This window comes from Hyperolius riggenbachi, chromosome 2 (genome assembly GCF_040937935.1).
Source record: "Hyperolius riggenbachi isolate aHypRig1 chromosome 2, aHypRig1.pri, whole genome shotgun sequence".
NCBI lineage: Eukaryota > Metazoa > Chordata > Amphibia > Anura > Hyperoliidae > Hyperolius > Hyperolius riggenbachi.
The window spans coordinates 51923017-51948021 of record NC_090647.1 but is presented as its reverse complement, the minus strand read 5'-3'; the positions used below and the strand labels follow the sequence as shown (position 1 = coordinate 51948021).

General features: G+C 43.5%; 1 protein-coding gene across 1 annotated transcript in view; it reads left to right on the top strand.

The window, feature by feature from the left end:
- Positions 1-25005, top strand: part of CHORDC1 (cysteine and histidine rich domain containing 1) — a 49106-nt gene that overhangs the window by 1705 nt on the left and 22396 nt on the right. The window contains exons 2-5 of the mRNA XM_068266796.1: positions 3961-4010; positions 4109-4165; positions 10193-10353; positions 12207-12310. Coding sequence (XP_068122897.1) covers positions 3961-4010; positions 4109-4165; positions 10193-10353; positions 12207-12310 — 372 coding nt within the window. The remainder of the gene's footprint in view (positions 1-3960; positions 4011-4108; positions 4166-10192; positions 10354-12206; positions 12311-25005) is intronic.

The window sequence follows — 25005 nt, the reverse complement described above, 5'->3', positions numbered from 1 at the left end:
CACACACCAGTCCTATACTATACCTGCAGTATGTAATACAGGGGTCCCCCCACTACACACACCAGTCCTGTACTGTACCTGCAGTATATAATACAGGGGACCTCCCACTACACACACCAGTCCTGTGCAGTACCTGCAGTATGTAATACAGGGGACCCCCACTACACACACCAGTCCTGTGCTGTACCTGCAGTATATAATACAGGGGTCCCCCACTACACACACCAGTCCTGTGCTGTACCTGCAGTATGTAATACAGGGGACCTCCCACTACACACACCAGTCCTGTGCAGTACCTGCAGTATGTAATACAGGGGACCCCCACTACACACACCAGTCCTGTGCTGTACCTGCAGTATATAATACAGGGGTCCCCCACTACACACACCAGTCCTGTACTGTACCTGCAGTATATAATACAGGGGACCTCCCACTACACACACCAGTCCTGTGCAGTACCTGCAGTATGTAATACAGGGGACCCCCCACTACACACACCTGTCCTGTACTGTACCTGCTGCATATAATACTGGGGTCCCCCACTACACACACCAGTCCTGTACTGTACCTGCAGTATATAATACAGGGGACCTCCCACTACACACACCAGTCCGGTACTGTACCTGCAGTATATAATACAGGGGACCTCCCACTACACACACCAGTCCTGTGCTGTACCTGCAGTATATAACACAGGGGACCCCCCACTACACACACCAGTCCTGTACTGTACCTGCAGTATATAATACAGGGGACCCCCCACTACACACACCAGTCCGGTACTGTACCTGCAGTATATAATACAGGGGACCTCCCACTACACACACCAGTCCTGTGCTGTACCTGCAGTATATAATACAGGGGTCCCCCACTACACACACCAGTCCTGTACTGTACCTGCAGTATATAATACAGGGGACCTCCCACTACACACACCAGTCCTGTGCTGTACCTGCAGTATATAACACAGGGGACCCCCCACTACACACACCAGTCCTGTGCTGTACCTGCAGTATATAATACAGGGGACCCCCACTACACACACCAGTCCTGTACTGTACCTGCAGTATATAATACAGGGGTCCCCCACTACACACACCAGTCCTGTACTGTACCTGCAGTATGTAATACAGGGGACCCCCACTACACACACCAGTCCTGTGCTGTACCTGCAGTATATAATACAGGGGACCTCCCACTACACACACCAGTCCTGTGCTGTACCTGCAGTATGTGATACAGGGAACCCCCCACTACACACACCAGTCCTGTGCTGTACCTGCAGTATATAATACAGGGGACCCCCCACTACACACACCAGTCCTGTACTGTACCTGCAGTATGTAATACAGGGGACCCCCCACTACACACACCAGTCCTGTACTGTACCTGCAGTATATAATACAGGGGACCTCCCACTACACACACCAGTCCTGTGCTGTACCTGCAGTATATAATACAGGGGATCCCCACTACACACACCAGTCCTGTACTGTACCTGCAGTATATAATACAGGGGTCCCCCACTACACACACCAGTCCTGTGCTGTACCTGCAGTATATAATACAGGGGACCTCCCACTACACACACCAGTCCTGTACTGTACCTGCAGTATGTAATACAGGGGACCCCCTACTACACACACCAGTCCTGTACTGTACCTGCAGTATATAATACAGGGGACCTCCCACTACACACACCAGTCCTGTACTGTACCTGCAGCATGTAATACAGCCTCCCCCCCCCTCCCACTACACACATCAGTCCTGTATTGTAACTATAGTGTACAATACAGAGGCCTCCCGCTTTACATACCTGATCTGCTGCATGCTACCAGTTGCCTGGCAGTCCTCCTAATCATGTGTCTCTAATGCTAGGTACACACAATGCAATTTTCTGAGAAACATCGATCGGAAATCAGAACAAGCATGCAGATCAGATGTTTCTAACTGAAGTCAGACTGGATTAGCTGCATTGCTTGTTTCTGGTGTTATTCAGACACTACTGCAGCCAAATGGGTCAGCAGGACTGCCAGGCAACTGGTATTGTTTAAAATGAAAGAAATATGGTTGTGTACTTAGTCTAGCCTAGAGTCTAGGCTTAAAGCACAACTGAAGTGAGAGGAATATGAAGGCTGCCATATTTATTTCCTTTTAAACAATATCAGTTGCCCGGCAGCTCTGCTGATCTATTTGGGTGCAGTAGTGTCTGAATCACACCAGAAACAAGCATGCAGCTAATCTTGTTAGATCTGACAATAATGTCCAAAACACCTGATCTGCTGCATGCTTGTTCAGGGTCTGTGGCTAAAGGTATTAGAAGCAGAGGATCAGTGGGATAGCCAGGCAACTGGTATTGCTTAAAAAGAAATGAATATGGCAGCCTCCATATCCCTCTCAGTTCAGTTGCCCTTTAACCTCCTTGCCGGTCTAAAAATCCGGCAAGGAGGCAGCGCCGCACTTTTTTTTAATTTTTATTTTTTTAAATCATGTAGCGAGCCCAGGGCTCGCTACATGATAGCCGCTAAGCGGCGGCATCACCCCACCCACTCCGATCGCCTTCGGCGATCAGAGTATGCAGGAAATCCCGTTGAGAACGGGATTTCCTGCAGGGCTTCCCCGGTCGCCATGGCGACCGGGCGGGATGACGTCACCGACGTCAAGGATGTCGTGACGTCAGAGGGAATCCCGATCCGCCCCTTAGCGCTGCCTGGCACTGATTGGCCAGGCTGCGCAGGGCTCTGGCGGCGCGGCGGGTAGCGGCGAATCGGCGGCGATCGCGTACTACACGCAGCTAGCAAAGTGCTAGCTGCGTGTAGGGAAAAAAATTATGCAAATCGGCCCAGCGGGGCCTGAGAAATCCTCCTGCACAGGTTACCCCGAACTGAGTTCGGGATAACCGGCAAGGAGGTTAAAGTCACAGCCACATTTATTAGACTGTTTTCTTCTGAGGTGGGCAGTGGGGGCTTCCTCTGCCAAGATTCTAGTGTGTATACAGTGGACCCCTCTGGGCCTAGGCCGGCATTCAACCTAGTGGATCGTCAAGGCCGAGGTCATCGTTCTCTTTACTCCCTCTGCCCTTTCCGTTCTGCACTCTTCCCTCCTCACCATAGCAACAGAACCCATCTCGAGCATCATGTCTGTACAGCCTCAGCCTTAAGGCTCATACACACATCAGACCACAGTCTTTGGAAAATGAATGATCACAGACCAATTTCTCCCCCTTCCATGTAGAATGAGAGACATACTCTACACAGTCTATTCTATGGAGCTGAACTCCACATCAAACAAAAATGTTTGCAAGATGCTGCATACAAAGATGCTGTACACATTCAAAAGATCAGTATCTGCAAAAGATCTGTTCTTGCAAAAGAACCGTTCCTGCAAAATGCATTCATAGTCTGATATCTGCAGATCATCATACACACCTTGTTTAACAGACAATCATCTGCAGATCATCATACACACCTTGTTTAACAGACATTCATCTGCAGATCGGATCCACCAGGATGGATTTTCAGATCTGCAGATTATTGTCTGATCTGCAGATGAATGTCAGTTAAACAAGGTGTGTATGATGATCTGCAGATCTCATAGACTATGAATGCATTTTGCAGGAACGGATCTTTGGCAGGAACAGATCTTTTGCAGATACTGATCTTTTGTGTCTGTACAGTATCTGTGTGTGCAGCATCTTGCAAAGAGTTTTTTCCTGTTTAGGAGTTCAGCTTCATAGAAAATACTGTGAACGTATGGCTCTCATACTACATGAAGGGTGGTAAGATTGTGATCTTTCATTTTCCAAAGACTATAGTCTGATGTGTGTATGAGCCTTTACACTGTTGCCCAAGGGATCGAGACTCAATCCCTGTTGGGTGACTCTTTGTATGTTAGTATGCTTCAGGGGATTGGCTCAGCACTCCTTGGCCTGCCTTGTGATTGTGTTGCTCTGTGTTGCAGGGTCGTGTACGTATCACCCCGGAGTGCCCGTGTTCCATGATGCTCTGAAGGTATGAGGGATGGGGGGGATACTGTTATAGTTGGATTGGTTAGGAGATTTCCTGGAATGTGGCTGTGTTGTGACTTGTCTCTGCTCTCATGTAAACAGGGCTGGTCGTGCTGTAAGAGGAGGACCACAGACTTCTCAGACTTCCTCAGCATTGCGGTGAGTGCTACAGAAATAGGCCCTGTTATCTCCTTGTTTCCCACTCATGCGGGATCCTGTCTCTGGTAGTTACTGCACACAGATGGTGCATATAACATGAAAACTCTATACAGGAGTACGACTTGCCAGATCTCAGGAGCTGGGGCTCCAAATTACACATGGTCCTCAATTCACTGACCAACCGACGGAGGAAGATGGATCCAGCGACATCCCCCTTACGACGAGCGTTCTACGATCCATCTTCCGTCCGGCTGGTACATGCAACGTCACATGACTGGTGTCAATGGGAGGTTAGAAGTAGGATAGAAATAAAAAATCCACTTACCTCGGGCTTCCTCCAGCCCCTGGCAGCCGTCCTGTGCCCTCGCCGCAGCTCCGGTGGCTCCTGGTCCCTTCCGATGCAGATGCCGACCTCACCAGGTCGAGTGTGTGGCTCACTGAGTCTCGCTGACGTCACCTGGATTGTACAGTCTGGATGACGTCAGCGCGACTCTGAGAGCCGCTGGTGCTTGCGCAGTAGGAATCTTGCGCCGGAGGGGAGCCTGGGCCATGGGCGCAGAGCTGCGGCGAGGGCACTGGACGGCTGGAGGGAGCCCCAGGTAAGTGGATTTTATTTTTGTGCTCCTTGGATGTGTCCTTTAAGGGCCATTTGATAAATCAAATACTGCATTTGGTACTTCTGATTTTTTTTTTTTTTTTTTTTATTTACTAAAGATTTTACAAATGCGGACGATATTCAGTAAAATGGGTCTCAAACTAGTCTAAAGTATTCAGTAATTAGGTCCCATTTCCACTTAGTAAGCCTTTGCAATGAAAATTTTTGCATTAAAAGTGAAACCAACGAATGAATATAGTAATTTCCATCAAATGGGAATTTTCATACGCGGTGCAAGGCATCACACTTTCTGCAGCACACATCCATTTCCCATATAATGATAGACGAATACAAAAAGTTGCCTTTAAAGCAGCAGGGACAGCCATACTATCCCAGGAGAAAACACACTCTCTCTCTCTCTCTCTCTCTCTCTCTCTCTCTCTCTCTCTCTCTCTCTCTCTCTCTCTCTCTCTCTCATATAGCGCCGACCTCTTATGCAGCGCTGTACAGAGTATATATTGTCTTGTCACTCAACTGTCCCTCAGAGGGGCTCACAATCTAATCCCTGCTATAGTCTTATGTCTATGTATGTATCGTGTAGTGTATGTATGGAAGTCTAGGGACAATTTTTAGGGGAAGCCAATGAACTTATCTGTATGTTTTTGGGATGTGGGAGGAAACCCACGCAGACACAGGGAGAACATACAAACTCCTTGCAGATGTTGACCTGGCTGGGATTCAAACCGGGGACCCAGCGCTGCAAGGCGAGAGCGCTAACCACTACGCCACAGTGCTGCCCATAAATACTTGCTCTACTTACATAACACATGTATTGCACTGTCCACATTTTGATTTCAGTGAATTCTATATAGTAAATATAGAAAAAACCGTTCCCGGCATTTGCCATATTTTACATCAGGATTTGCTAAATCCTGATGTAATTTCCTCTGCCATAGGGGATAAAGCATGCCATAGCGATTTGGCCAACATAGCAGCATTTTTCCGCGCGAGTTGCAGCAAATCCCATAGCCTTGCATGGCACACCTTCCGGGATTCGGCTGCGTACCTTGCAGAACAGGAAGTGCCGTCGCACTATTAGTGCTGCCCCCCATGTAGAATGAAATACATTCTATGATCTATTACAATAGGAAATAGTCTATGTAAATTCAACTTCTACACTGCCGAATGCAGTATTTCACCGAGACCGTGATGTTTTACGGTGGCTATGCACGTATAGATTGCCACCCAATGTGGCAGACAGATCACCAGTTAGGTAAAAAGGCCTCGGCTGAGGACATTTGGGACCCGTCACTGGTCGTAATGTGAATTAAGGCAATAGCGGCACTTAGTCATTTGGGCGCCGGCAAAAGACGGAGCCAAAATTACGATAAAAGCAGCGCAAGTCGGATGCCAGGAATAGCTGGAAGCCGGATTGCATCTTACCCCCACTGTATGGCACCTTGGAGGGGGAATAGTAATTGGCGTCGCCTGGAAATTTGCCACCGCAGGGAAAGACGTTTTTTCAGCTTCTCTCTGCGCCTAAATTTCCCGGAACTGTTTTAACATATATGCAGCAGATCAGTCCCTCTCTGTTTTGATCAGGGAGGGATATAATCCCTCTACACACTGCACATAGATTTTCAGTATCGTTCACAGTGAAAGCTACTGAAAATCTATAGAACTGCAATGTTGCACTGTTAAAGTGAATGTGTACCACTTTAAAAATCAAAAAGTCAGATACTCACCTAAGGAGAGGGAAGGCTCAGTCCTAATGAGCCTTCCCTCTCCTCTCCCGGTGCCCGGTAGCAGTATTCGACCGTAGCAGTATTCGACCAGTTCGGTCAAATACTGCCACTTCCGCTGCCGAAGACGGGCCACTCCATACTACGCATGCGCGAGCGTCCTCTATGACTCAATCGCGCGTGCGTAGTATAGAGCGGCCCGTCTTCGGAAGCCCGAGTGCTCCCGAAGACCTCCGAAGTTCCTGCTGCGGCAGACGCGAGCGGTGGAGCCAGCGCAGCACCGAGGGCACCGGGAGAGGAGAGTGAAGGCTCATTAGGACCGAGCCTTCCCTCTCCTTAGGTGAGTATCTGACTTTTTTTTTATTTTTAAAGTGGTACCCACTGGCTTTAAGGCTCATACACACGTGCACCTATTCTGCCAGACTATCACTTACTTAGACTTGGTCTGTTGGACGATAGTTGGGTGTGTGTACGTGTACCAGATGACTAAAGCAGCTGATAACAGGCGGTTTGCCTGATCCAACTGATGGTTCAACTCACACAACTGTTGGGCTGATATCATGCAGTTGGCCACGTGTGTACAAGTTGTTTGAACTACTTTGTACTTGTTTTGAATGCAGCCATATCGCATATGAGTTGGTCGTTCAGTTGCTTGATGCGCAGAAATTACAAGTTGTGCAGTCGCTTAGTCGTGCGGTTGGTCATGTCGTTAGATTAGTCGGGAGCGTTGTTGGAAATGTGTACAAGCCAGACCTGAACTCTGAACATACTCTCTGCTCTAAAAGATACCCAACAGCATAATGACCTTTAACCAAAAAACATGTCTTTGTTACAGCTGATACAAATCCTAAAATAAATCTGAACCATTTCTACTTCCTGATTCATGGCAGCAGGCATATTGTTTACAGCCTGTGCTTTCAAATGGCCTTATCTGCCATCGGCAGTCATGTGACACAGGGGAGAGATTAGTTTACAGATGCATTTCTGTATGGATTGTATGGATTTTATTTATAGATTACAGCTAGATTACAGCTCTGCATTTAATACCATAATGCCATCTCTGCTACACAGCAAGATCTCCCAGCTACACATACCTGAATCCATCTGCAAATGGATAACCGACTTCTTAACCGACAGAAGACAGCGTGTTAGACTTGGTAAACACACATCAAGCTCTCTGACAGTCAGTACTGGTGCACCCCAGGGCTGTGTGCTTTCCCCACTGCTCTACTCACTTTACACCAATGACTGCATCTCCACAGATCCATCTGTTAAGGTTCTGAAGTTTGCAGATGACACAACAGTAATTGGTCTCGTACAAAACGGGGATGAGTCTGCATATAGGCATGTGGTGGGACAGCTTTCCTCCTGGTGCAGCAGCAACAACTTGGAACTAAATGCTCTCAAAACTATGGAGATGATAATAGACTTTAGGAGATCTCCCCCCAGCACCTCCCCTTAACCATAAATGGATCCACAATAACCCAAGTAGAGTCATTCAAGTTTCTTGGGTCCACGATCTCAAACGACTTAAAATGGGACAACAACCCTGCCACTATTGTCAAGAAAGCGCAACAGAGAATGTACCATCTACGGCAGCTGAAAAAGTTTGGCCTACCTCAAAATCTAATGGTGCAGTTCTACACTGCAATCATCAAATCCACCATAACATCATCTATGACTGTATGGTTCGGCTCCTGCTCAGCATTAGAAAAGGGGAGGCTGCAGCGCGTCATCCGATCAGCGGAAAGGATAATTGGCTGTAGCTTACCTTCCCTGCAGGATCTTTACGCTAGCAGGTGCTGAAAGAGAGCAACCAAAATTGCCTCTGACCCCTCTCACCCAGCTCACTCCATCTTCCAGCGCATGCCTTCAGGAGTAAGATTCCGGTCAATCGCTACCAAAACCTCCAGACACAGGAACAGCTTTTTTCCTCAAGCGGTAGCCATACTTAATGCTGAACCACGTTAGAGCTGCTAGGACTTGATAGTAATCAGCACAGAATTGTAAATGAACAATTCTCATATTGCTTACTGCCACTATACTTATAATGTCCTTAACTTGTAATATTCACACTGTCTGTCCTTGTATTGTTTTTGTTTGTGTTTGTTAAGCAACTGCCAAGACAAATTCCTTGTAGGTGCAAACTTACTTGGCGAAAATAAATTGATTCTGTATGTATTTTTTTCAGTCCTGTTCAAGAGTTCAGGTCCACTTTAAGCAGTTCAGCCTTCAGTGTATATTCAACTTATGCATTCAAGTAATTTTCATATTTCGGCGCTCCTCCCATTCATTCGCCAATAACTTTATCACTGCTTATCACAACAAAATGATATACATCTTTTTTTTTTTCCCACCACCTTTCTTTGAGTGGTACATTATTACACTAACGGTACCCATGGACTGTCCAATAAAAAACGCTTGATTCCCCCCCCCCCCCCCCCTTTTTTCTCTTTTACTAAAATGATTGAATCAAATGAATGTTGGATTTTTTTTTTGTGATCAAGAAAAACGAATGATTATCCAGTTTTTTTCTATAAAAATCCAATCGTACATACTGGAAAAATCTTTATATTCGATCTAACTGAATAATCAAACTAAATGATCTAATCGAAGAACAATTGTTTCATGTATGGGCACTTTAAGAATTATTTTATTTCAAATGCATTTTATCAGGAATAATAAGAAAAATAATGGAACAAAAAATATTTCTCATTTTTCAGCCATTATAGTTTTAAAATAATACATGCTACCAAAATTTTATTTGCCCATTTGTCCTGGTTATTTCACCGTATTAATTATGTCCCTATCACAATATATGGCACCAATATTGTATTTGGAAATAAAGGTGCGTTTATTTTTTTCTTTTAGTTTTGCGCCCATCACTATTTACAAGCCCACAATTTAAAAAATAACTAATCTACCCTCTTGACATAGATATTAAAAAAAAGTTCAATCCCTAAGGTAACTATGTTTTTTTTTGTTTTTTGTTTTTTTTATTACTATGCAAAAAAGTGTTTGGGGTACCTTGGGGAGTGTGTGTGAAGGAAAGTTATTTACATGTAATTCTGGGTCTTAGTATAAAAATCCATGTAGGTAGGTGTAATGTTACTATTTTTCTTTATGCGTACTATTGTGCTTACAGGAAGTGAATGTTGAATTGGAAACTTTTTTTTTTTTTCCCCTCAGAATGATCACGGCTTCTCATAGAAGCTGCCGATCATTGTGACGGGGACTTACATCAATGAATTGCAGCTGCGTTCACATTCATTGATCTCCGGGATAACGGGCGGCGGCAGGGGGCGAGGAGGACAGTGAGGGACTCAGCTCATGGGGCTGGAGGAAGCCCCGGGCAAGTATAAATTAAGCCTAGTGAACCATCTCTGGTTCACTTTAAAGGGAACCTTAAATGGGGGAAAAAAGTTGATTTTTACTTTCTCTTTTTTTTTTTTTTTTTTTTTTTTTTGATGGACAAATAGATTTTAGTTGGTTTGAAATATAAATGTTGTTGTTCTTCAATGTGTAATCCCATAAAACAGAATAAAGTTCTCACATTGGAATGTTTTCTGCTGCGGAATGCAATTTCCTCAGTGGAACAGTCCACTGCAGCTCTCTTTCTCTGCTGGAAATCCTAAGTGACCTGTACTTGTCTCACCAATTTTTAACAAAACGTCCGTGTGCAATTTGCAGGGTTGTACTAAAGGAGTTCACAGTAATGAGAAACCCCCAGAACCTGTCAAGCCGGAGGTGAAGACCTCGACTGAAAGGAAAGAGCTGGCCGAACTGAAGCCAAAGTTCAGCGAACACATCATTCAAGCACCAAAGCCTGTAGAGTGCATCAAGAGGCCCAGGTAACGGGGGAGGGGCTTCTGGCTGGGTAAGAGTGGAAGAGGACACGGGGGAGGGGACAGAGGAGGGACAATGGGGGGGGACAGACACATGGGGTGTGGTTTAATTGTTAACGCCAGCTAATCGTCAACTTGCGACTCTGCAGGGAGAGAGGGGGGAAAGAGAGGAATCCGGCCACCTATCGGCAGGCCGGATGTGCAGCGCACGCGGGTCGTAGTTTGCCCAGCGCCATCCTAGAACCCGCAGCAGAATTAATTAGGACATAGAATTTACGTCCTGGAATGACAGGAGGTTAAATGGAAAAACCTTATGATATAATGAATTATGTGTAGTAGAGATAATTAATAGAACATAAGCAGCGAAGAAAAGTCTTATTTTTTATTTTCAGTAATATAGCTATATATAGCAAATTGCATAATTCTGTCATATTTGCAATTACAAACAACACTTTGTATTTGAAACTATGAAACAGAGCAGAGCTAATGACCCTTTGAGCTTCCCTGTAGTAAAACCTTATTTCAACCTGTCTCTTACTGTTTCTTTAAAGTATAAGTGTTTAAAGAGGAATCTTAAAATTGAAAACCCATACAAATAAGAAGTACATTTCCTCCAGAGTAAAATGAGCCACAAATTACTTTTCTCCTATGTTGCTGTCACTTACAGTAGGTAGTAGAAATCTGATTTTACTGACAGATTTTGGACTAGCCCATCTTATCATAGGGGGCTTTTCAGGGTTTTCTTTATTTTTAAAAGCAGTTAGTGAATGGCAGTTGCTCCGTACAACTTCTAAGATAGTGTGCAGGGAGGCTGGCTGGCCAGCATCTTTGTATAAAGATTTTTTAGGGTATGTATTTATAAAGAATAAAGGCCATGCTGAGAATTCCCTATAGAGAGATGGACTAGTCCAAAATCTGTCGGTAATGTCAGATTTCTACTACTTACTGTAAGTGATAGCAACATAGGAGAAAGGCAATTTATGGCTCATTTTACTCAGGAAGAAATGTACTTCTTATTTGTATGTGTTTTAAATTTTAAGATTTTCACGACAGTTCTTCTTTAAGAAAATTGGACTGTCTCTGACCCAAGTTGAGTTGGAGAGCTCAGAGCAGCTCTCTTGCATAGTTATCAACCGAAGTTTAACTCTTCCTGTACCGGAAACAATGAGACTCTTTTATTTGCTACTAATGTTCTATTTCTTAGCTGTACGACGTATACAATTTATGATATCATAAGTTTAGTTACACTTCAGATTCTCTTTAACTAGGTTGTGGGAAGCCTCTGGGTCCTGCGGAGTCTTACCGTGACTTCCTGGCCCCTACTGTTGCCCGGGACTTTCCAAGCCTCTGGGTCTTGCGGAGTCTTACCGTGACTTCCTGGCCCCTACTGTTGCCTGGGAGTTCCAAGCCTCTGGGTTCTACGGAGTCTTACCGTGACTTCCTGGCCCCTACTGTTGCCCGCGAGTAAACTCCCGATTTTAAACGTCCTCCTGTTCATGCACCAGTCCAGCTGTACTGCACCTGCGAGCGGACGGCCTCTCCTGCGTGGTAACCCGGAGCCGCGCTGGTGCAGGTGCAGCAAGGCTGTTCTCGTGCACGAAGAGACAGTTGATAGACCCCGGATTACATCTCCCTCCGAGTTGCTACAACCTGGAGGGGAAATAGTATTTAATGCCGAGTTTAGCGACAGCAGGGAGAGCCGTCATTTGGCTCGCCCTGCGCCCAACTGCCTGGTGCCGACATCAGATGTACCTGTATTTTACCAACCTGTTTTTGTTTCACGTTAATATAGACAATGCAAATCACGATTTTGCTTTTGGCTTGCTTTTTCACATTGTGTTTACATGGTGCCTTTACAGCGCAGATCAACCTTTGACACGGTTGCAGCTGAAGGTATCTCCGTCTTTAAAGCAAGCTCTGGAAAAGCTGAAACTTTCAACAGAGAATGACAACACAGTACAAGGTATGGCGTTTCTTTATTCCAAACCTCCAGATACAAAGCATGACATGGTATGAGTTGTATGGAAGCTGCTCAGGCTATTCTTAGGTATGTACAGAAAACTTCTTGACTAACTACGAGGGTCTACCAGAAAGTAACTACAGCTATTTTTATTTAGTCAGTTAACCACTTCACCCTATCTGGACGGATATATCCGTCCAGATAGACTGTGCTGCTCCTGCAGCGTGGTGCGTGCGATCGGGCATGCTCCTGCTCGCGCTCGCTATGCCTGCCGCTAGCCCCCCGATCTGTGAATGGGAATATAATTCCCATTCACCGATCTAAGCCCCCTGGAGAAATAACAACGCTTTATAAGCAGAGAGCGCGGTATTTCTGCTCGGAAAAATTGTTTGCAGCCTCCTAATAGTTCCTGGCAGCGTGATCGTACGCTCCAGGAACTTTTTTGACTGTGGCCAAATAGTAAACTGCACCCACATACAATTTTAAATAAAGAATAACATTATATTACATCTAAAAATTGCTGTTTACCTCCCAAGCTAAAATCACCTACATACATTTTTTTATTAAAAATAAATAAAAAAATTACAATTAAAAAAAGAAAAACTACATAAATAGTTACCTAAGGGTCTAAACTTTTTAAATATACATGTTAAGAGAGCATCTTATTCATTTTTTTTTTAAATTATAAGCTTGTAAATAGTGATGAACACAAATTGAAAAAAATGCACCTTTTATTTCTAAATAAAATATCGGCGCCCTAAATTGTGATAGGAACATAATTTAAAAGGCGTAATAAGCGGGACAAATACGCAAATAAAATATGTGGATTTTAATTACGGTAGCATGTATTAATTTTAAACTACAATGGCCAAAAACTGAGAAAAAATGATTTTTTTTTCCATTTCTTTCTTAATCTTCCTGTTAAAATGGATTTAGAAAAAAATAATTCTTAGCAAAATGTACAACCTAAAGAAACCCTAATTAGTGGCAGAAAAAACAAGATGTAGATCAATTAATTGTGATTAGTAGCGATAAAGTTATTGGCAAATGAATGGGAGGTGAATGTTGCTCGGATGCATGAGATTTTCTGCGCTGTAGGCTGAAGTGGTTAAAGAGGGACTAAATAAGAAAAAAAAAAAAAAAAAAAGCTTTGTACAAATTGCACCCACAACATTATAAAAAAAAATAAAAAATAACGCAGCATTACCTAGCAAAACCTTACTCGCTGTTGTAAATATATCACCATTTTGAAAAATACAATAGCATACAGGGCTGTGGAGTTGGAGCAATTTTGGATACTTGGAGTCAGTGGTTTCATAAGCGGAGGAGTGGGGAGTCAAATGATTTTTGTACCAATTCCACAGCCCTGGTAAGTATTAGACTAAGTATAAAGAAGGACACGGCATTGGAGTCACAAGATACACGACATGTTTCGGGTGGAGGAAGGGCTCCGCCCGAAACATGTTGTCTATCTTGTAACTCCAATGCAGCTTGTTGCGGCACAGTTTTTTAGTGCCGTGTCCTCCTTCATACTTTGTCCTGTACTTGCAGGTTTTTCCCAAGACGTGGCGTTTTCCTGCTAAGTATTAGACTGAGGAGTCGGAGCAATTTTGGGTACCTGGAGGCGGAGTTGGAGGTTTCATAAACTGAGGAGTCTGTGGAATGATTTTTGTGCCAACTCCACAGTCCTCATTGCAAACGTTCTTTTTCCGTGTTTGCGATTCTGGGAACCATGTCGTCCCAGCACGCAACACTATCCTGCCTGATACTGTGCCTTGACAGGGCTTTCTTGCGGGGAGGCTTCAGCTTCAAGTTAGGTAAAAAAATATTTTTTTTAAACTAACCAGAGACGAAGCACCGTCATGTATTTTACCATATAGATCAGTGGGCTGAATGCCCAGTCGGGGATTTTATCAGGGCTGATTAGAAGCAAGCTATGCAGTGCAGAATGAAACAGAGAGCAGGGTAGGTGTTTTCTCTAATGTTCCCACTGATATATATATAGTAAAATACATGAGGGTGATTCGTCTCTGGTTTCCTTTAACAAATCAGGGTTTTGTTATAAAATTTAGGCTTAGCGATCATTATTTTGCAATGCGATTTATAAGAGCCTTTATCAGAATTGCTCTGAAAAAAAATGTTGCAAGATTTAGATTTTCTAAAATTTGCAATGCTGCCATGAGAGCACTCTCATGGGGTGACACTGCACTATCGCTGGTGCAGCGCAATTGCCGTCGGTGTAAACTATCTCTTAAGGTTACTTTTTGTTAAAGAGAATTTTTATTGAATTTTTGTGACTGCTCAACATGAACAATGTGTGGGAAAACCAAGAACAAAAAAGAAGCAGCATCTACAATCCAGAGAATCCCACATAACTTCTTTAGCACATAATATAGGACTAAAAAAGACAAGTGGCGTAACATTTATATTGTACTTTTCTCCTGGTGGACTCAAAGCGCCAGATCTGCAGCCAGCGGGCTCAATAGGCAGTAGCAGTGTTGGGGAGTCTTGCCCAAGTTCTCCTTACTGAACAGATGCTGGCTTACTAAACAGAGGCAGTACGATTAACCAGTACACTATCCAGCCAGGGAACACATGAAGGAAATGAGCATGATACAGGCATCATAAAAATATGTCAAACTGCATAACGAGGCGAGTTAAGAGCATGTTTGGGTATCCTTTAAGGTGGCCACACGCGATACAATAAAATGATCCGATTTTACAGTAATTCGATAAAAACGATCGTATCTCTCGAATGAATCGAAAGCTTTTTTTTTTTCATTCGACTGAAAAATCTGATCGGATTTCCTGTTTGTTTGTTTTTTTATTTAAATCGATCTGGAATGCCAGATATTTCTCTTCAATTTCTGTTAAAGATTGTATGGTGTGTGTTGGATTGTTAATTTATTAATATACACACCCTATCAATTTTCTCTGAGTTTCCAATCAGTTCTATCATAATTGAGGAAAAAATGTAACATAGGTGTGTGGTACATTGGTCATATTTTTGAAATGTTACATTCAGTCAGAAAAATTGATTGCAATTCTTAAATTGAACAGATATTTAAAACATTGTATGGTGTGTGGCCACCTTCACAGAGATCTATTAAAGCAAACCTATGCCGTTTGGGATTTAAAAGGTTATATACCGGTACTTGGGGAGAGGGAAGCCTATGAATCCTTACTGGTAATATCAACGTCACACAATAAAAGCAAAGCTTGGTGGAATTTGCTTTCTTAAAACAGAAGGAAATTTGCAATAATGCAGCTATAAGTGACTATTTGTGGTTACCCACAATGCACTGCTACTAAATATGCAAATTATCTCTTTTCACCCTTGTAAGCCAAGCTCACATCCAGAACCGCTGGTGTATAGCAAGCCTATAGCTTTACCTATAGCTTTACATTTTACACAGCCTCATCAACCCCACATGTAGACAGCCTGTTTTGGACTTTTGGCCCTCATCAGTACATGGCAGCGATTGATATGGCTGTATGGGATGGGACTTAGGCCAGTAAAACAGAGTAACGATGCAGCTTGGGGTACCCCAAACCACCAGGAATGTATAGGGGGATAAAAGAGACTGAAAAGCCCTCCTACTAAAAACAATGCTTGGTGTGATTTGCCTTTTTAAAACCGAAGGAAATTTGCAATAATTCAGCTATAAGTGAATATTTATGGTTATCCCCCTATACATTCCGAGTGGTTTGGATCACCCTGAGCTGCTTGGTTACTCTGTTGTACTGGTCCAAGCCCTATTCCATACAGATGAGAATATTCCTTTGTACAGATGGATCTGGTGGTCTTCTATGCCTTTGGCGTTTTCTTTTTCCACCATCTTAGGCTTTTGGCTTCAGCATATCGGCCCATCTTTTGCTGACTAAGGAAAAGCCGCGGAACAGTTCTTGTTCCTCTGGTGAGAGATGGCTCGCGGTATCTGTGGGCGGCACAACTGCATGTATATCAATGTCTTCTGATGCTTCTGTTTCCGGCCCCTGCAGGGAGAAAAAACTGTAACCAGTTATTCATTAATTCTAGAGATGCTTTTCTAGCTTATTATTTCCCACCACATGGAAGGGTTTTTGGATTTCCTCTTGGCATTCCAATTTCCTCTCACATCCCAAAAACTTACTGATAAGTTAAAGTAAAACTAAAGCCACCTAAAAAATACATATTTGCCTATATACTATATAGAAGGAAGTCTCCGCATCCTATAGAGCCTTCCATGTTTTCTCTCCGTGCCCCTCAGTCCACTGCTGTCGTAAGTCTCCCCCTCACCTCTGTTGAAGTTATTCAACCAACCAATGCGCATCTGTGGGTCTTACTTCCCTGAGTACTTCCGAAGACGAGTGGCTCCGTATTGCGCACATTTTTTTTTTAGATTGCTTTACATTTTGCTTTAATTGTTTTCCTACCCAAATGCAATACAAACTGTATGCAGCTTGGAATTGGGCCAATCGTAACTGGCAGGAAGGGCATCCGGTTGGCCCAACTCCAAGCCTCATAAAGTGTGCATTAATTCTGCACTAAAGTCAGAATGATGAGCCTCTCATGACATAGGGAAGTGACTGTAGGAGGGGTTAGATTGTCAGCTTCTCTGAGGGAGATTTAGTCACATTAATTGTTTGATGTTCGTAGGAGTGATAATCGCAATCTGCTAATTACGATCATGTGAACTTTTGTGTAAAATTTAGCAATTATGGCCTCATGTTTTGGAACGATTTGGAAATTCAGTTGATTTTGTGCTGAATTAAGCCGTTAATAGCACAGCCCCCATACATGGTGGCGTCACCAAAATTGCTTTAAGTGGAATAGTGGGAACAAGTCAAAAACATTTTTACAAAAATACCTTGTTTTTGAGAATTGATTTTAAAATCGCAAATGAAAAAATGCTTTTTTTAAATCCAGTACAAGGATATTTTGCTTTTACTTTTTTCATTTGAATTTTTAAAATCGATTTTTAAAAAAAAACTACTACATGGTCTTTTTGGAAAAAATAAAAAAAAAATCGGGGGGTAGGTTTGGTTGCTTATCGGGAATGTGTGATCTTGTTCCCCTTATGCTGGATACACACCATGCGTTTCCGCGTCGAATGCGTCCGTCGATACGCGTCGATTCAACTATCTCCGAGCATTTCCGAACGCATTTCGATGATTTTTAGATCGATTGCCATGTAAAGTATGGTAAATCGACCTACCGATCCATCGAAGCTTGAATCGGACATGTCGGAAATAATCAAATCAATGCGTATCGACGGACGCATCGAACGCGGAAACGCATGGTGTGTATCCAGCATTAAAGGGAGTCTGAAGCCTTATAAAAATATATACACACACACGCGCATGCACACACACACACACGCGCACACACACACACACGCTCACACGCATCGCACGCTCACACGCTCTGGGTCCTATAGAGCCTTTCTGTTCCTTCCCTTCCCCAGTTGTTCCTGCCCTGGCTCTCTCTTTAGCAGTCTCCGACTGATCGGTTTGGAGACTGCTCTCTTGTGCTGTGGGTGGGCTTTGGGAGCACTCCATACTGTGCATGCACAAACACCCTCTCTTGCACTCTCACAAGCACCTTCTCTAGCACACTTGAGCATGCGCACTGCAGAGCCGCCTGTCTTGGAAGCACTCGGGCTCTCGAAGACTGTCGAAGACTCCACGGCGGTAGATTAAAATGTGGGAGCCTGCGGGAGAACAATGGGTTGAGGAGAGGAACAGGACTGGGCCTTTGCCGCACTAGATGCTGCAAAGGCCTTTGACTCCATCGAGTGGCCATTTCTGTTCAAATGTTTGGAAAGATTCCAACTGGGTGAGAACTTTATAAAATAGGTAAAGATGATATATAGATCTCCAGTAGCAAATATTAGACTCAATAACCAATTGACAACGTCCTTCCCTCTGGCCAGAGGCACGCAACAAGGGTGTCCTCTTTCACCAATGCTTTTTGCGCTGGCTAGCGAGCCGCTTGCCATGGCCATTCGGAAGGACTCTTTGTATAGGGTAATCTTAATTGGAGATATTGAAGAGCGTATAGGACTATACGCGGATGACATGATTCTATTTATGGAAAACTTGACCTTGTCTCTGCCGAGGGTTATATCTCTACTTGGGATATTTGGAAAGTATCCGGGGTTAAAAATCAACTGGGACAAGTCAGTGGTAACTGTCTTTGGGAACCATTTGGCAGACCTTGTGAGTTTGGGGTTCCCTGGCCCTTTGGTGGAGGAGTTCAAATATTTAGGAATAATAATTACCAAATACCCGGGTTGTATTCTTCAAAAGAATCTATATCCATTATTAGACCTGGTAAGACAAGACAAGACAAATAACATTTATATCGCGCTTTTCTCCTGGCGGACTCAAAGCGCCAGAGCTGCAGCTACTAGGACGCGCTCTATAGGCGGTAGCAGTGTTAGGAAGACTTGCCTAAGGTCTCCTACTGAATAGGTGCTGGCTTACTGAACAGGCAGAGCCGAGATTTGAACCCTGGTCTCCCGTGTCAGAGGCAGAGCCCTTAACCATTACACCCTATCCAGCCACCAGTAAGACATAAATTTAAATTGTGGGCCAAATTACCGCTCTCGGTAGCTGGTCGCATAAATTTAATTAAAATGATCCTTCTCCCAAAAATTCTGTATGTGTTGAAACATGTTGCAGTCCCGGTACCCATCAAATTTTTTAGGGAATTGAACTCCTTAATGTCACCATGCATATGGGGTAACTCCAGACCCAAACTTAAATTATCCACCCTTCAGAAGCCAAAGGATAGCGGGGGTCTTGCGCTACCTAACTTCCAACTCTATCTATCGGGCTAATTGAGATATTTAAAGTCTTGGTTCTGTGAAGCTCCTATGCCCAAATCTGAAAGACACATTGCTTGGTCCTTAGGTTCCTGTCCTATGCTCGGCTGTTTAGAGGCACACTCACCTGGGCCTTTTGGGGTGCTCCCGGTTCACAGGCTCTGTCATAAGGTATGGACTCAAATAAAAAGGGTAACCAAGTACTCAGACGTTATCCATGAATCCCCACTCTGGCACAACCCAGCTTTTTAAGAACTTATAGGTTCACAAGAAGCCAATTGGTGGTCCTTCCATGGCATACAATTCATCCATCAATTATATAACAACGGAATCTTCAAATCATTCGAACAACTACAGAATCAGTTTATTATACCCAGGCAAGGTTTCTATAAATATTTACAGCTGAGACACGTACTGTCAGATGAATTTTCCAGAATACCGCCCAAGATATCAGAATTCCCCCTGATTGGGATATTCAAAACATAGGGACCTGCTGGACTTATCTCTACGTTATACTCATATGCTGTGAATGCTAAAACTGGGACTGATCTGGTCTACGACAAATGGTGTGAGGTGATTCCTGACCTCACAAACGAGGATTGGGAGGGTGTTTGGGAACTGCCTGCCTAAGTCTCTATTGCAGCAAATGACAGACTTATTCAAATCTTTCTATTACATTAAGCAAATCTCTCTCCCAAACGTATTATTAAAATGGGTAACACTCAATCTGATACTTGCCCTAGGTGCAAACTTTATGCTGCAGACTATCTTCATATGATATGGGGCTGTCCCTGCTTGAGAAAATATTGGTCAGAAGTATTCACAATACTTTCTCAAGTTATGGAACTTCAGATAGATCCCTTACCTGAAATGGCTTTACTTGGAGTCTTAGATGAAGAAATGTTGTCTAAATATCATAGACGCCCGATCAGGAAAGCATGTTATTATGCTAACAAGACACCCCCCTATGGCCTAACCACTTGAGAATTAAAAACTGCTGTTTCGCTGACAGATTAATAAAACTATTTTTTATGAATGAATGGGGAGCTAATGTTCCAGTGCTCATTTATCCTAAGAAGAGGTAGCGCACACGGTGCAACTCATCACTATTGTTATAGATAGACTGTTTATATTCTTTCTCCTTTGTTGCTGTTGGTTCTTTTTTCTTTTATTGGGAATGCTATCAAGATGCTAGTACTCTTTAAGTACTCCTGTTTTATACCTTTCAGTCAATCCAAACCGTTTTTCAGTGTTAACCTCACTTTGACTGTTATTCAGTGTATTATCTACTCTGTACATGACTACAATGTTAATATACAGTATGTCTTCTCCTCAATAGCTGTACACAATTTGTCATAATTGTTACTATTGTAATGCATTTTTCAATAAAAAGAGTTTAAAAAAAAAAATATAGAAAATCCTAAGAACCCCCATGAGAAGATGGGATAGTCCAAAATCTGTCGGTAATGTTAGATTTCTACTACTTACTGTAAGTGACAGGAACATAGGAGAAAAGTAATTTATGGCTTATTTTATTCTGGAAGAAATGTACTTTTTATTTGTATATGTTTACATGTATTTAAAATAAAACATTTTCGTGACAGAAGTCCTTTAACATGCATGAACTGTCACAGGCCCCCAGCACATCGTTACACTGTAGCTTGGTGGATGAATGTTCTGTATTTCATTGCCATAAATTGTATTTGCACAGAACAGATCGTGAGAAGGGTTAAGCAGCTCTGTAAAGTGACCCCCAATAGGTGACAGGAGCAGAGCTGCATCTCCAGAGTAATTCAGAACCATGGACAGCGCTTCACAGTCATCTGCCAGCCAAACACTCACACAATATGATACAATCATTACAACGTGCGCACAGACGCGTCCTGCTTGCCTGTCCCCCACCGTTGTCCAAACTATATGCACGCAGGGAGATGATGTTTGCTTGGAAGTTAGAAAAAGCTGTTATTTCCCACAATACAATGAGGTTCACAGACAGCAAACTGTCAGGTCTGGAAGCACTGACACAGGAGGACACAGGGACACATTATTATAAAGGATGTATACAGTATACACATTCCTAGTGGTTTGGGTCACCCCTAGCTGCTTGGTTACTGTGTTGTACTGGTCCAAGCCCTATCCCATACAGCCATATCAATCCCTGCCATGTACTGCTGAGGACCAAAAGTCTGAAACAGACTGTCTACATGTGGGGTTGGTGTGGCTGTGTAAAATGTAACGCTATAGGCTTGCTATACACCAGCAGTTCTGGATGCGAGCTTGGCTTATAGGGTTGAAAAGAGATAATTTGCATATTCAGTAGTGTGCATTGTGGGTAACCACAAAGGTTCACTTATAGCTGAATTAGCTCGTCCATACAGCTCAGGAGGTTAATGGCAGTGATCTCAAACTTGACAGTTTAGGAAAGTAGATGGAGCCTACAACAGGCATTCAAAATTCTCCTATTGATTTTCATGGGGAATATTTACATTGCTGCCATTCTTGCACTGTTAATGGCACAAGCCTCACACCTGGTATAACAAGGAAAAAAGCCGGCACATCCAAAATTTATCTTTATTGGTTCCATGTAAAAAATATGGCCAACGTTTCGGAGCCACCTAGTACCCCTTTATCAAGGTGATATTTGCTCGGAGGCAAAGATCTACAGAAACAAAAAGATAAAAGAAATATAAACAAAAAAAACAAAACGACCATGTGTACTACCTCAGCCAGATAGTAAAGTGTATGTGCTGTTTAACCAATTGAAAATGATTCCAGAGTGAGATAAAAATGATTCCGAAGTGAAACTAAAAAGATACCGCAGCCATATCATTAGCAACACAAATTCAATTCATGCAGATGGAAACATGCAGACGTCCCAAACTTAAAGAGACTCTAACAAAATTTTCATATATATATATATATATAAGTTCCTATACCTGTTCTAATGTGGTCTGGATTACTGCAGCCTTTCCTAGTTGCACAGTGGCTGTATTATCTCTGTTATATCATCTAATCTTTCCTCTGACGGCTTTGTCGAGCTCAGGCACTCAGGCTGGAATGTGCTGCTCTGCTTGTGATAGGATAGAAGCTATACACACCCTCTCCACGCCCCCTGCAGGCTCTGTGTGAGTCACAGACTGAGCTCCTCTCAGCCTCACATGCCATGTCTTTTGTTTGTAAGCACTGCCTAAAACTGGCAATTACAAGCCAGGATGGCAGAAACAGCACAGAGGGGCCCAGGAGAACATAATGAATAGAATGGTATGCTTTTTATTGTAAGAATTTTAGAGTACAGATTCTCTTTAACTTGAAATCGTGTGACCCTAGAAGCCAAATGCAAGAACCAACCGAACAAGACAAAGGTGTATAAACTAAATGCCTCAAGTCACATGCCAAACACAGTGACAAAGCCCAAAATGCAGTTATGTGCAATCTTAGATTGAAAGTAGTGTTTCCACTCCCTATGTAGCCGCATGTTGGGATAGTGGTTTGTGCGTCTGGTAGGTTCAGATGCCCCCCTCTATTGTCATGTAGCCCTGGCTTTGATGCAGACTCGGCTCCCTGGAATTTTATTTATATATATATATATATATATATATATATATATATATATATATATATATATATATATATATATATATATATATATATATATATATATATATATATATATATAGTGGCCTGATGAAGGGTTTGAGTGGAAATCGTAAACGAACGTGTGTCGTTGCCTAAGCCTTAACTCTCTATGTTCAGTCAATTTTGAATGATCCGTGCAAATCATGTTAAGCCAGACCATATCTTTACCGGTTTCATGAAAATATTATCTTGATGTTCATGTGGATTTTTTAACCTTTTGTATTTTGTTAATAAAGTTTTTGAGTACATTTTTGCACTGCAATATTGTGTTCTAGTTTTTTTGAAGGACAATAGTTATCTCTAAATGAATGATTGTATCTAGCGGATGTGGTGGATCACCGACAAGAGGACTCTCTTTTTTGCCCTTTTGATTGCAAAAAGGGTTTTCCCAAATGTCTATCACCAGATTTGGGGATCAGGCAGGCTAAACTCTCTATATGCATACAGGGCACATTTCTCTTATGTTTTCCTCCAGCCCTGTGCAAAAGTTTAGGTCCACTTAAAAATTTTGTGCAGCCATCGGTTTGCCGCTGATTGGCCACCGGGATCGAGGAACAAGAGCGCTGGTAAAGGGGATCCCGGTGGGCGGGGAGAGAAGACTGGATCCCGATGGGTAGCATTGATCGTGTGAGGGACCCAGAAAACCGTGCGCGCGCCGGTTACAGGGAGCCCAAGCTGAGCTCGGGCTTATCGCTCTAAGCACCTGTCACTCAGCCCCAGCTCAGTTAGGTAATACCGCCAGGAGGGTTAATAACAGATACCTCAATTCTTTTACAGTCGGTCACTGGATGACTGGAGTTAAAATTCTGGGAAGAGGGTGGAGCAACAAACAGCCACTCTGATTTGTTTAATTTCTATGGGAATATACAAATTACTGGGAATACAGCGTGTTACTGGGGTGTGAGGGGCATCCAAGAGATAATTTCCCCTCATTAGAGTCCCTCGGCTCCAGTCAGAAAAGCCGGCAGCTGTAATTGGCTTGTTAGGTTGAAGCGGTCCCGTACTGATTGGCTCGGTGTCTGGAGGTTGACACAAGCCACGGCTTTCACATAGTCTGAAAAAATATTGTAGCATCGTCTCTGTGTAGGCACTGCTGGGCAGAGCTGCTCATAGTCGAAACTGGAAATGTGGGCACCGGGAACATTTGGGCACCCCACGTGCACTCATATTAATGGCGGCTATATATAATAATAATAATTCCCACACTTGTATCACGCATTTCTCCTGTTGGTCTCAAAGCGCCAGAGCTGTAGGGGCGCACTTAGTAAGCAACAGCAGTGTTAGTGAATCTTGCCCAGGGACTCCTTACTGAATTTGCTACTGGCTTACTGAATAGGAAGGGCCAAGATTTGAACCCTGGTTGCCAATATTAGAGGCAGTGCCTCTATCTAGCCACTTAAGGGAAATTATGGCACCTGAAAAAATGGTGCGCACTGGGGACAGTCGCTATTCATACAGCCTGCAGTCAGACCCTAGTGCAGGCATGGGCAAACTTGTCCCTCCAGCTGTTAAGGAACTACAAGTCCCACAATGCATTTGCCTTTGAGTCATGACTGTGGCTGTAAGACTCCTGCAATGCATTGTGGGACTTGTAGTTCCTTAACAGCTGGAGGGCCAAGTTTGCCCATGCCTGCCCTAGTGGCTATTAAAAAAACACACACAAGCAAGGAAAGCTGTGCTCATCTATATGAAGGACCAGTTTTTAAACGGGAAAGGAGGTTCTGAAGGGAGTGGTCAATTTACCTACAAACAATTCCCTAACCCTAATGCTTCCCTTGCTTGTGTGTATATTTGATCAGCCATTGTGGTCTGACTGCAGGCTGTAGCTCTCCTGCTCCTGTGCCAGTGCAGCCCATTAACTGTATATTCTGGAGTATAAGACTATTTTTTAACCAAGGGAAATCTTCTCAAAAGTCGGGGGTTGTCTTATAGGTCGTGTGCTGAAACTTACCGAGCCGTACTGGAGACTCTGCGATTGCCACATACAGTGGGGGAAGCTCAAAAACGTCCACAGTCGCTTCCCCACCATATGAAAGCAGCAAGGGCGGTGCTGTACAAGTATGGTAGAAGAAAATCTCGCTCCTGAGAGCTGCAGTGAAGCGGCGCAGGAGCGCATACGTGAGATATGAGAGGCAGAGAAGGAGGTAATAGTGCACAAGGGCGGGACAAACGGGTGAAAGAGGCTTGTTTGCGCTACCGCTCTGATAGTCTTGGAAACGGGGATAGCTGGCCAAAGCTGCAGGCTTTGTACAC